Source organism: Rhododendron vialii, chromosome 11a (assembly GCF_030253575.1).
Source record: "Rhododendron vialii isolate Sample 1 chromosome 11a, ASM3025357v1".
Taxonomy (NCBI): domain Eukaryota; kingdom Viridiplantae; phylum Streptophyta; class Magnoliopsida; order Ericales; family Ericaceae; genus Rhododendron; species Rhododendron vialii.
The window spans coordinates 35,137,398-35,151,276 of record NC_080567.1 but is presented as its reverse complement, the minus strand read 5'-3'; the positions used below and the strand labels follow the sequence as shown (position 1 = coordinate 35,151,276).

The following is a 13,879-nucleotide window of genomic DNA, read 5'->3' as shown; positions in this document are numbered from 1 at the left end:
CATCCTTCACTAAAATTTTGCATCCTCTACTGACTGCTATCGAGCGTGCCCAACGGCATTGTAGCATTTGAGCTTCTGGAAAACTTTAAAACCGAGAAAATAGCCATGCTAACCAGTCCCTTTTTCTTTTTTTGGGAGTAATCATAAACTAATACCACCAACCAGTCCTTATTGAAGCAACCAAACTGTAGTAGATTCAATCGGATTCTTGAATCATTCATCAAAAGATCCATAAGAGTTGACCGTACCGGTTGATCAAGGTCTGCAATCTAAGGAAATTGATAAATTTCGAAAGCGCATAGTATTTATTCCAAGATGAGCAACCAAGGAAAGGCAAAATTTGTTGTCGTGACAAGGTCCATATGTTTAGAGCTTGAAACTAATAGTACTAACAAGGCAAATCCAAATAACCAAAATAATGTGGTTAGAGCTTTCATAACTCATAAGTCAAGTCATAAAACCTAACACCTATACACAATGATATCTACATCACACCTGTATACTTCCAGAAAACATCCACTCCTTCCGAAAAAATAAAAATAACAATAAACCTCCTCGCATATCTCCTTTTCATATTGTTTTCGGGCTAGCCTATGGTGGTTTCGTCATGCCAACCTTAGTCAGATTTTTCTTTGTTGATTGAACTGTGTGATGTGCACTTTTTCCCATGGTTTAATCAGAGTTAGAGAAGATGTCAACCGGGGCGGTGGTGTAGCCAGCAGCGCTGCGTTTAAATCTACCACTTGCGGAGCTATTTTGATGATCAAGATATATGACAACCACGGTGATATCATCATGGAAATGTCGCCTAACCCCCCTTTCAATTTTCTTGATGTCCTTGTATCTCATCTCCCTCTTTTTCGCAGCCTCCTGAAGGGCAGCTCCCACCAACCTCTTGGCTATGCCCTGCAAATATTTTACATCAAGCAATTGACACAAATCATTCGCGAAACTTCTTAGGAAACAATCAAGTCGTAGGCTCATACCAGGTAAAAATGATTTAAATTTTTACAAAACGAGATGGATATATTGAGTTTTGAGATGCAATTACTGATCAAGATAATGTGAGGTCTGCTGGAATGCATTTGGGAAGGAATGGAATGGTTTGTAGTGTACATTTTATCATTTTTTATTTTTTATTTTTTATTTTGCTAACCAATCTCGGAATGAGCATTATTAGATGACCTTTCCATTCCAATGAACCAAAGAAAGACTTCCCAGAATTCAAAACACTTCATTCCACCAGGAAACTAAATAAATGGGTCCAGAATGGAGCGGAATGCAACATCATTTGATTTCAAGCTAGTGGCTTAACTGCAATGCACCATTATCTGGGGATTCATCCAGCGATTACTGCAAAGAAAAATGCAAACGTTAAGATCAAGTCAAGTTGGCACTCACGGATCTTGGATTCTTGAAAACGATCTCAATTGCTGCTTCGTCGCTCAAATGCTCCCAGAGTCCATCTGAAGCAAATATCAAGAATAAGTCTTCAGGCTTCAGCTTTCTCTTAAGGATAGAGGGTTCAGCAGTCAGTACAGGTCTTCTCAAATAAAGAGGGTTTCCAAACTGCTGGAAAATTGGATCCCGGTTCAACTCTGGTTTCTTCAAATATACATCTCCAATAGATCTTGATACCTGAAAAGGTTTAAGAGCTTAAATTGGCATTCTCCAATATGTTTTTTTATGCTGATTAATAAATAATGATTATGAATAAAACAGATGAGAACTAGAAAAGTAACACGTAGTAAAAGGAATACACTCACTTATATTCATAAAAAGAATTACATATTGCCAATAGACTAGACACAGAACACAAGGAAATAAGACTAGATCTTAGACATTAATTACGCATGCGCTTCATGCGAATTAATAGGTATCATGTCTTGTGATGGCTCGGATGAACATGAATGGGAGAAATATCATTGCTTACAGTATTAAGCTTTATTTGATCTTAGTGGCCGTCTCATGCATGAAAGATAAAACTTTTGACCTCTGCTGCATGAGACAGTGGACCAGGAGACTGAGCATTTGCATCCTGGAAGGTTAGGAAAAGTTTAGCCCCATTCGAACATATTTGACCCAGTACATGATGCCAGATGAAATACTTGAAGTAAAGCAAACAAAAAAAGATAAAAGCAATTTGACATACAAAGATAAGGCGATAAATGGGGACAGTGTAAGATGCAAGACAAACTTTATTTCATGAAGCAAAAGAACGCCAAATAAAGATAAGAGACTACAAGCAATAAGGTAATTGGTAATCCTTAAGTTCGTGGAATAAAACAGAGAAAAGGGACCTGGTTTCACAAGGGTAAATCCAAATATTAACGTTCAGCCGGTCGCCACATATGCTTTCGTGTAAGGACTTCATTGCTCCAAATCATAAGAGCAAGAGAAGTCTTGGAAAATCCTAAGATTCCCTTAATGGTACTGTAATGTGCATCTTGTGGTTAAAATGGCAAAATTTGAACTCCAAATAGAAACAAGATTGTAAAAATGATTTGGTAAGAAGGCAAATGGTAAAACACACGCAGATTGTGCTCGCCCACCAATAAAATGAACCACCATCTTGTCATACCAATACAAGCGTTATAGAACAAGTACGTCATACTTTTATGTCAAACGCAAGGTTTAACACACCAACAAAGCGGCGACGGCACTTCCCTCCCGCTATGCACGAGAAAATACCAGTCAAATCCTTCACCGTTGATGGTTTCAAATCCGCATAAATCCAATTAATTATAAGATGCAAGGTACGAATTTGCACTGGTAGTAGCCCAGTATAGAGAGTGAAACACAATTTGATGAACAAAAGGACTGCAAAATTATTCAACCACAGCTACTACACAGTATATACGAGAAGGAATTAAGAAAACTAAGGTTGCATCTGATTCTACGACAAACACATGAATGCAGGCCATTGTACCAAATAGCAGTAACCAACCTACAATGCTGCAACGCATTAATAAATCACCAACACTGAACATAATAAACCAAGCAAGAAGGCCTAAGTACCTGAATTATGCCCTTAATTCTCCAAACTCCACGGCAATTGACCACAATAGCTGAATCATCGGGATGAAGTGCCTCGACCTCCTTCCTCACTTCTTCAGACGCGACATTGTGATCCGTCGACAGACGTTGTGCCACCACTCTACTCGTATGCCCCACGGAAACTCTACATCCAAGAACTGCCCTAGAGTCTCCGAGATTCGCCACATATAGTACACCATCTGAAATCATGCCAACAAGACAACAAGACCCAACTGAAGCTATCTTTGGCCGAACCGGGAACGATCGCTTTACCAGATGTACAAAATCCTCCTCAATCGCACTAAACGCCTTCTTTATTACCTCTGATGATAGTCCTCCGTGTTCCGAGGAAAATCCTACAACAAAATCCAAACCAGAACTCTAAATACTTTAATCACTATAGTTCTGTAATTGACAAAAACAATTACAAGAAAAGAAACACATTAGTCATCATAGAAACGAATATCGGAGCTTCTCAAGATTTGTGCTATATGTATTGCTCTTTCTATATTGTAGTATCAAGCTTCAAATTTCATCCTCTAGTGGAGAGGTTAAAGCACATTATATTGGCCACATCTATAATTAGTGCCTGTTTCTATTTGCAAAACAAAAAAAAAATAATTGCAATATCACATGATTAACCATGCCATTTTGCATGTTGTAAAAAAAGAAAGAAGTAATAGATCAATCAATTAATACGGCACAGATAGGGCTGATAACCGAACCGTATGAGCCAAACAATTGATTGTTCAAGCTTGGTTCGAAAAAGTAACGACCCATTTTATTCTAACCTCCGCCCAAAGGGTGTAAGATAATAGGTAAATGGTGAATTGATATCTGATAGAGATGTACTGATATTTGTGAATGTGTATTAATATCCGTGAGATATTCATTGATATCCAAATTTGTTTAGAATTATTAGCATTTATCCTCGGCCTAGTGGGTGGAGGTTAGCAAGACTGACTGATCTGGAGTAGCTTGAATTTGCAAGCATCATTACTCGAAAACGCCGAGCCTTAAATTGTTCAAGCTTGGTTTAAATACTAATTTACGGGACAAAGCGATATGAAACGAGATTTTAAGGAGCGAATACAAGCTTGAACTTGAACGCTTTAGCTCATTTATCTGCCCTAAGCTCAGATCATAACAGAATTTTTGACAGCAAAGAAAAGTAATTTAAAATATAGAGAAAAATTAATCCCACGTCCAACAAGAGAGAGAGAGAGAGAGAGAGAGAGAGAGAGAGAGTACGATGGAGGTAAGGAAAGAGGTGTTGACTGACGAAACGAGAAGCTTCAGGACCGCCGTGGCCGTCGTAAACCCCAACGTAGGTAGTCGACGGCGACGTAAACACTTGACTCTGGTCTTCGAGAGTGGAATTTGCCTGAACGACGGCGATCGAGAAGTCGCCGGAGGCGTGGGGCTTCAAGTCCTTGTGCCACAGCAGTCCGTCACCGCTCCATAGCCCTAAGCACCTCTCCAGCGGCCTGTAACACGATCGCAACATGTTCTTAATACCCCGATATATATCCGTCGAATTGTGAAGCGGAGAGATGATCGGAATTGTGTATGTATATGTATAGAGAGAGAGAGAGAGAGAGAGAGAGAGAGAGAGAGAGAGGGGAGGGGGAGAGAGAGTGAGGAGGAGAGAGAAACGCGAGGTGAGTGCGTAAACAGGAGGAGAAAGGTAACGGTTCGAGAAGGTCAAGAAATACTGTATCCATCAATATGAATACGCGTAACTGCGTAAGTGGGAAGATGATGACTGATTGATTGTGAAGCAACGGATTGGCCAGGTCGGCCCGTTCAGAGCACATTTTTAAAAAAAATAAGTATTTTATTTTATATTTTTAAATTTAAAAATGATAATTATAAAAAATATTTTTTTAATTTTTTTTGCATCGTATTAAAAATTTCCATGAGATCTATCAAATAATATCTATATTGATAGAAAAATTATTTGCGTAAGCACATAATTTCTGAGCTTAAAATTGTCTTCTTAAAAAATAAATGCTCATTTTTTCTTTCCGGAACGGAGCCTAGCCTCAGATTTGAGAATAAATAGTTATTTTTTAAATAAACCTATTATTTTTGAATTAAAAATAATATATTATGAGAGAATAATTTGTCTCGTAAAATAAATAATAATAAGAACGTTAGCAAAACGTGATCTTACTATAGTAATTATTTGGGCCCACCTTAACCCCAAACTTAACACATAAGCTTGCGAAAACGGCTATGTAAGGGATTGTAACAATTAATCCGAAGGACGCTCAAACTAACCCAAACAACAACTAGTTTGAAACACCTTGTATTCGAAGAGAATAAATTCTTTAAATATTTATTTTTTTTAAATCAATTATATCGCGTCACATTGTTATGTTTTATTGATTGTGACCACTATTTTACAATGTGACACAATATAATTGATAAGGAGAAAATAAATATTTACACCGATAGTGTAAAAAATTTATTCTCGTATTAGAAAAAGAGATGATGACTGTAAGACGACGAGGCGCCACTACAGTCTACGCGTTAATTTGAGGGAATTTTTTTCAAACGTGGGCCTGTCTTTTGGGGAAAATTGCCAAAGTGGTCCCTGAAGTTCCTTCAATAACAACCTCAATTTTGGCAAGCAAAGCATGGAGACTTTGGGTCGTTTTCGAGGACAGTGATTAACGACCCGGTCCTCGGCATAATTTATGCAAATTTTGACTAATTTTGCAATCTTCAATAAGAAACGTGTAAAATTTTGGTAATGTATTTCAAGGATTTTTGTTCAAATTTGCCAGAATTATAAGCTCCTCAGTTGATGGTTCACTTTTCTCAAAGAAATGTTTATTGTGTTTTTAAAATATGGAAGGTATACGAAAAATCTAAAATAATTTTTAAAGATTAATTTATCCTACCGTACACTATGATTTATTGCATGGTTGATGGTGACAATGCGAAAAAACGCTTTTGGTTTTCCCATTTCAATAAAAACGAATTTCACAACAGATGAGAAAAGTTGTTTGATTGGGTGGGGCATTAGATTAGTGCGGAAGGTTGGTCCATAGCGCACTGTTTGGTGTGACGAATTTCATCTGTCAAGTCGCACATCATTTGTTTGCCAACCAATTTCGGCCCACAGATTTTATTGCTTTGAAAACAGGGTACTGCTCAGAATAGACCAGATTGACGAAGGGAAGTGGAAACTGAGGGTCCGATCTCTTTTGACCCTGCATCGAAGAATTTTCGACAGAAGCAAAGGGTTTTCGGCACCGAAAATCCTGCTTCGAAACGAAGGGGTTTCTTAACCAGACAGATCTTCAACGGATATACTATGAGGGTGAATCTGATTGGCTTTTTGGTTAGATATTTTCCTCAGTGTACTAAAGCTCTGCTTGGCATAAAAAATTTAAAAAAAAAATGCCGATAAAAAAAGTTGTATCATACCGTAATACAGTGTATACTACTCCACAAAAAAAAAAATGTATTTGAAGTTGTAATTACTGTTTAAGCATTATGACCACCCATTGGTTTACAATTAGCAAGGCCCTTTTAGGGACTCACGTACTAATAATTTTTTTTTTACTTCTTTTGTATTAGTTTATTAGTTCGGCATAATAAAACTTGTTTTGTATTAGTTTATTAGTTCGGCCTAATTTTATTATTTGTATTACTTTCTCTAAGAGCATCCGCACTAACCTCGTTATCTCTCGTTCAACTCTAAGAAACAGGAAAAACTCTCCTGCATCTCCCTCACCCTCACTACCTCCCTCTCTACTTTGCAGTTGCTCTAACATTGCTACAATGCTTCTTTGTTTTCCACGAGGCACTGTTCATCCAATTATCTATATTATTTTTAATCTGCACCCACTTGGCCACTTATAAGGTATGAGTCAATTGTTATTCTACAGTGTTTTCTTATACTCAGATGTTCGGGGCAACTTTCACGAATCTCAATAAATTCTAAGGTTTTGAAGATAACAACCTAACATAACTTCAGTGGTTCTGTGAGATTCGAACATGCAACATCGTTGTCATTGGTCAAGCACTTATTACTTTCTCAAACCTACCCTACCAACTCCATGGTATTGTTAAAAAATTAAGTGTTTCAATTTTTAATTCATTTGAACCAGTGCGAAGATTTTTTTTTTTATCATTTTATCTTAAATGGTCATAATTAATTTTTGTCTCTTCCTATCAAGTATTTGTTCTACAGAGTCTCAAATAAAAAGCAGACACTTAATTATGAGAGTCCTAGAGACCAAAATTAATTATAACCCTTTCGAATAATATGATCAGAAAAATAAGATCTTCATACCGGTTTAAATGGATTAAAAATTGGCTCTAGGACTCTAGTGTACGAGCCCTAAGATAGTTATAGAACCAAATGAATAGCAAATAGTTAATTACGAGAGAAATGTGAGAATAAATAAAGAAAATACAGAAGTATGAATATTTAATTGAGTAGAGAATGAGAGTAAAGAATCTGATGCAATAGATATTTTAAAAGTGAGTAGCTAAAGTAATAAAATGGGTTTTTAAGGTGTAATTTGATCCAAAATTTAAAGAGGTTGATGCGGATGCCCTAAAAGATTTGTTTTCTATGAACTTTTGATAATTCGGTGTCAGATTTTTGTAGATTAATTGTTAGTCTCAACCAGATAAATTTTAAAAAGTGTAAAACTATGATCAAAGTTTCGAAAACCTCACTACAGTTGAAAAAGTTTTGTAGATTTAAATTATTTTTGTTTTTAGTGAACTTTGTGGTATTCTTCTGATAATTTTTCACTCAATAGATTTCTCTCCTCGAGACAAACTTATATTTCACAAAAGAAAATTCACGAAACCAAACAAAAAATTCATATAGAACGAAAATTTTGCAAAAAAGAAAAAATATACAATTCAAACCACCCTAGAGTTTATGTATATAAGTATCTCCTTACACACACACACACACACATATATATATATATATATATATTTTATATATATATAGACACACACACTCAAAATCAAAGTTTGAGTTAAATCTTCCAAAAACCCACTCACGCATTTACTCAAACCAATACCAAATTGAGTTTTACTCAAATCAAGAGAGACTCAAATTTTAATTCAAATTTCGCAAAGTTATTTCTCCCCTCCCAAATTTACAACAATGTTGAAGCTTTTATTCACATTTGTGCTTAGATTTGAGTTTCGTCCATTGGAGTATTTCATAAAAAAATTCGTCAAATCTAGCTAAGAGGAATATTTGAGTAATGGTTGGAGTCTTGTAGATGAAGAGAGTAAAATTAGATTAAAGACCCCGTTTCCGCTAAATTCGTGTGGTAGACTAAATTTTTTATTTTGCATGTGTTAGTGTTATGCAAAACTTTTATATATTATTGATTTGTCTTGACTATAGAAATTAGAAAAGTAAAAATATTATGACTTTTACACAAATATTTTAAAAAGTATCCAAGAAAAAGCTAAAAAAACAAATAACTTTTGATTTTTTTTCTAAAAATTATGGGCAAATGTAATAATTTTTATTTTTTTGTTTCATCTCGTCGAGACAAACCAATAATACATAAAATTTTGGCTCAAAACTAATAAATGTAAAAAAAAAATTAAATAAGAACAAAAAAAAAAAAAAGTTGTACAAAACGTGTCCTAAAATAAACCAATATTGGTGAATAAATCCCAATTTCAAACATTTAACCCTAAATTGATTTTCCCATTCGCATAAATTCCCCCACTGTAAACCCTCAACCCATCTCTCTCATCCCCCTCACTCTCACGCCTGCTCCCTTCTCCAGCCATGGAACCCTACTCCTTCTCCTCCTCGGCAGCAATGGCGCAGAAGACATGGGAGCTCGAGAACAACATCGTGACAATGGAAACTCCGTCCTCGTCCGAATCCGACGCCATATTCCACTACGACGAGGCGGCGCAGGCCAAGTTCAATCAGGAGAAGCCCTGGTCCAACGACCCCCACTACTTCAAGCGCGTCAAGGTCTCCGCCCTGGCCCTCCTCAAGATGGTCGTCCACGCCCGATCCGGCGGCACCATCGAGGTCATGGGCCTAATGCAGGGCAAGACCGACGGCGACGCGATTATTGTCATGGACGCCTTTGCTTTGCCTGTTGAGGGGACCGAAACTAGGGTTAATGCTCAGGCCGATGCGTACGAGTATATGGTTGATTACTCGGAGACGAACCAGCAGGTATCGTGAAACCCTTATTGGAGTCTTTGTTAGAGTGATTGGTAGGACTTTTTGTGTACAAATAAAACCGTAATTTAGAACCCCGGAGGGTTGGCCTGGTGGTCTTGGCCTGTGACTTTGGGGTTTGCTCACCCCTAAGGTTTCAGTTTTGATTCCCATTGCCAGCAACTTTTGGGGCCACCTCACCTCCACACGCAAGGGTGTGAAACAGCTGGGGGCTGTAAGGATTAGTTCGAGTTGTGTGTAAATTGGGGCATTTAATTCTTGATGTGATGACTAGACACTAACAAACTGGTATGTTAGAGAACTTTTTAAATCTCTCTAGTTGGTTGCAATGGAAACCTAGCTTAGAGAGATTCGTGGTTTTGTACGGTATGATGCACTGTATGAAACCCTAGTTTTAGACCTTGTGTTTTGATTGGGTGTATATTAATAGTTTGTTTTATTGGAAGCAATGTTTTGTTGGATTCAACAAGATGCAGTGATTCTACTGTGGAGAAGGTTTCTTCACTGGCCATCACTTTGAGAAATGTCACATTCGAATGTCTAAGGTCCCGTTCAGTTGCAATGAAAGAAAAGGAAAACACGTTTGTGTAATTTTTAGGACGTTTACCTTAACTCTGTATGTTATGGATTCAGCGTGCGGAATCCTACTCTAGATTAAGAATTGTAGGAGTTGGAGACATGGTGGGCTGGATTTGTTGGGAGGTAATGTTTCTAAAGTGAAGAATGATTCTTCTGATATGAGTCTAGCAGAGTTGTAATAGTCTATGAAGCAATTTTGGGAATCGGAATCCTAGTTTAGAGAAGTTCCTCATTTTGTATGGTTTGATCATTGATGTACTGTATGAAACCCTAATTGTAGAGCTCAGAATTTAGGTATGTGATTCAGAATTTAGTGAATTAGAAGAATGCTTGGTTGGGTTTGTTTTGATGTAGTGCTTCTACTGCGAAGAAGGTTTATTCACTGGCCATCTCTTTGAGAAATCTCAGATTCGAATCTATGGGGTGTATACATTATTTTTGCAGTTCGATTTTGTCTGATAATGAGTGAAAACTAGTGTGATTTTACATTATGTTATTCGCTATATGAAACCAGATTTAGATGTTAAGGCTTTTCTAGGAGATTTAATTCGGGATGCGATGAATTAGAGACTACGTTTGGGTGAATTTGTTCAGGTATAATGTTTCTAAAGTGAAGAATGATTCTTCGAATAGATTTAACATGGCAGAGTTGCAGAAGTCTTTTGAACCAAATTATGGGAATTGGAATTGAAGGCCAAGCTTTCATTTCCAAGTCCTAGACACTAATCCCTGCTTCCAAAGGCAGCATTACACTTCCTGATATTTTACATGTTGTTTTCCCTTATGCAAAACGTCTATTTCTTCTTGCTATCGGAAACGAACTTTCAGGAATCTTGCTCAATGATAATGTAAATTTTTCAGTGATGTTGCCCACAGGAACTTGTAGTGCTATTCATGTATTTAGTTTGGTCTTTTTTTCTGGACTCTGTTGAGATTTCAATCTTTCTGTGTGTGCGCGCGCATGCACATGCGTGTTGTTGTTGATCGTTTTATGAGATTCCTAATGGCAAGAAGAAAGACAATCCATGTCTTTTAGTTTGAATTTGCATAGAATATGAAATCAACATAGTCCTTGGTGAATTAGTTCTGAAGTCTGAACTAATGTATCTTTTGAAGTCTTAGTGATGAGGAAGGAGGCCAAGTTTGTCATGATTATTATTCAACTTGTTGAATGTCATCCTTCATTCCTTCTCATGGAACTTGAAGTTCAAATCTCATTGTTAGCTGGCTTAAGAGTTGGTGTGGAATGCTTGTTTACCTGACATTCTCATGCTACTGATAGCATGTCAAAACTGAAGAATAATGTTTCTATAAAAAGTGTGCATTTGACGGTGACGCGTTAACTCAACAAATTAGGTAAACCCAATTCAAGTGTCAAATTATCGCTGCAAATTATTGAGATGGAAAGTCATAATAACTGTGTACTAATCAAAAGGCGGCAAATGGGGAAAACCTTAGCAAAAGTATATTGCATCAAAAAGACCAAATGCCAAAGTTGAGCTCGCAAATGAATTATTTTGCATCTTTGATAACCCTAAATTTGTTTATCTTTTGCTTCTCTCTCTGTCTCGCTCTCGCTCTCTCTCTCTCTCTCTCTCTCTCTCTCATGCATATGGTATACTTCATTTGTATGTCTATCTCATCAGAACATACTCATATACTGTTTTCTCAGTTTGAGTCTTTTCACGCCAGTTACTGTATTCAAGGGTCCTGTCAGCACCTTGTCTAATGGAATTTCTTTGTTGCTCATAAAAAAGCAGGTTTTACTCCTGGAATTGCTATATATCTCAGCTACTTCTCTGTGTTTCTTAGTCTTTTCACGCCAGTTACTGTATTCAAGGGTCCCGTCGGCACGTTGTCTAATGAAATTTCTTTGTTGCTCATAAAAAAAAGCAGCTTTTACTCCTGGAATTGCAATATATATCAGCTACTTCTCAGTGTTTCTTTAATACTTATTTGTCTACCCGTGTTTTGTTTTTGCGCCATCGTGGATTAGTTGTGTTTACATGGAATGCTTTGATGCAGGTTGGGCGGTTGGAGAATGTGGTTGGGTGGTATCATTCTCACCCTGGTTATGGATGCTGGCTATCTGGTATTGATGTCTCAACACAAATGCTGAACCAGCAGTATCAAGAGCCATTTTTGGCTGTAGTTATTGATCCAACAAGGACTGTTTCGGCTGGAAAAGTCGAGATTGGAGCGTTCAGAACATACCCAGAAGGATACAAGCCTACAGATGAGCCTGTTTCTGAGTATCAAACCATCCCTTTAAACAAGATCGAAGACTTTGGTGTACATTGCAAACAGGTTAATTTGGTCTCCCGTTTGCTCCTTTCTGGAATTCAAGATTAAAGCTGGATGACGTAATCTGGCTGTGTTTTGCAGTATTACTCATTGGACATCACATATTTCAAGTCATCACTTGACTGCCACCTCTTGGATCTGCTATGGAACAAGTATTGGGTGAATACTCTTTCGTCGTCTCCTTTACTAGGGAATAAAGACTATGTTGCGGGACAAATTTCTGATCTAGGTATATTTGTGCTGTTATTCAAATATAGAATTTCAATAATTCTCTTGCTTTGCGTTAACGGTGGGAACTAAGGGTGACTGTTAAGTTAACGGTGGGAACTAAGGGTGACTGTTAAGACATTGTTTTAACTACCACAGTTACTGTTTTTGCCAATGAAGGAGATTGACTTTTGCCGTGTGGTTGATTCATATCTAATAACTCTATATTGCGCAGCTGAAAAGCTGGAACAAGCTGAAAATCAATTGGCTCACTCACGCTTTGGGCCCCTAATAGCACCTCCTCAGAGAAAGAAAGAGGTTAGTGTATATTATTGAACTATCTTCTGCTCCAGCTTTGCTTTTGAATTTGCAAGTTGCTGCACTTTATCAATTCAAAGTGAGTTCAAATTAGATGTGCATAAAAAGGGAAATATTTTGTGATAGCCATTGCTGCACTTTATCAATTCTTGTTAACATAGCCACTTTTTGATTTACAGGAAGAATCTCAAATTGCAAAGATTACTAAGGATAGTTCGAAGATTACTGTTGAGCAGGTTCATGGTCTTATGTCTCAGGTGATTAGTGTTCTTGCTTTTTGCATTCTTACCTTCTCACATGATAGGACTGCAAGAATATGCTGGTTTGTTTTGCTGTTTTGGTTTACCTTGGATGCCATTTTTTCTCCAACATCGTAGGTTATCAAGGATACACTTTTCAACTCTGTCCGTCAATTCAACGGGCCTCGTGCTGAATTATCTGGTCCTGAACCCATGGTTGAAAGCTGATGGTGCTTTTTTAGTCACTGCAACCGCAAAATTAACCTCTGCCTTTGAAATGTTTTTGTTTTCTTACCAAATGTTTTGTGTAAATCCCTCCACTGCAATTTATACCACATTTGGACGACTCCGTGAGGTTAAGGTTATGCTAACTTGAAGCTGCTTGTTCTGCCCCCTTTCTGGTCAGGAACTTGTTGAATTGAAAATTTTCAGCTGTTTCTACGCTTGACCAGTTTAGTTGGTGATTATATTTACCCATGCTTCGATTTTCATATTCGTGAAAGTTGTCTATTCTAAATCTCACGCATGGTTTGCGTAATGCACTGGTGTGTTACATTTAGTGAGTGCAATGAACAGCTCTCTGAACCATTTATATACAAGAATTGGTCCCTCGACTATTTGAAGCTCTTATATGAGAAGATCATGTTGAAGCTTAATCTGAAAGGTCATGTTGAAGGATCAACACGTGGGTCTTGTCTTAGAAGATCATTCTGGACAAATTCAAAAGTTCATGTTGAAGGATCAACATGATCTTATTTTAGATAAGAAAACATTCTCTCGACAACTGCTAACTCATTTAGATTGCTGCTTCCCTTCAAATGCCAACTGCACTATCAATGAGTAAATTTTACCTTGATTTTGAAGTTGAATCGTAAAAAAGGAATGCGCTCATCACCAGCTAGACGAGGCATGCCATGACCTTTGCTCGGTCATTCGGCTTGAAAGGCTTGTGGTAGAACATCCTATGGATAAACGGCCGGAATTAAAACTGACG

General features: G+C 37.3%; 2 protein-coding genes across 2 annotated transcripts; one reads left to right on the top strand and one right to left on the bottom strand.

The window, feature by feature from the left end:
- Positions 1-407: 407 nt before the first annotated feature.
- On the bottom strand, positions 408-4,666 carry LOC131307806 (probable protein phosphatase 2C 63). The gene is made up of 4 exons (XM_058334495.1): positions 4,288-4,666; positions 3,019-3,392; positions 1,402-1,638; positions 408-906 (listed from the first exon to the last, which is right to left on the bottom strand). The coding sequence occupies exons 1-4, from the start codon at positions 4,541-4,543 to the stop codon at positions 673-675; spliced, it is 1,101 nt and encodes a 366-aa protein (XP_058190478.1). The 5' UTR covers positions 4,544-4,666; the 3' UTR covers positions 408-672.
- A 4,050-nt stretch (positions 4,667-8,716) lies between these two features.
- Positions 8,717-13,380, top strand: LOC131308285 (COP9 signalosome complex subunit 5a-like). The gene is made up of 6 exons (XM_058335176.1): positions 8,717-9,232; positions 11,843-12,124; positions 12,203-12,350; positions 12,564-12,646; positions 12,826-12,903; positions 13,024-13,380. The coding sequence occupies exons 1-6, from the start codon at positions 8,828-8,830 to the stop codon at positions 13,111-13,113; spliced, it is 1,086 nt and encodes a 361-aa protein (XP_058191159.1). The 5' UTR covers positions 8,717-8,827; the 3' UTR covers positions 13,114-13,380.
- The last annotated feature ends 499 nt before the right edge of the window (positions 13,381-13,879 follow it).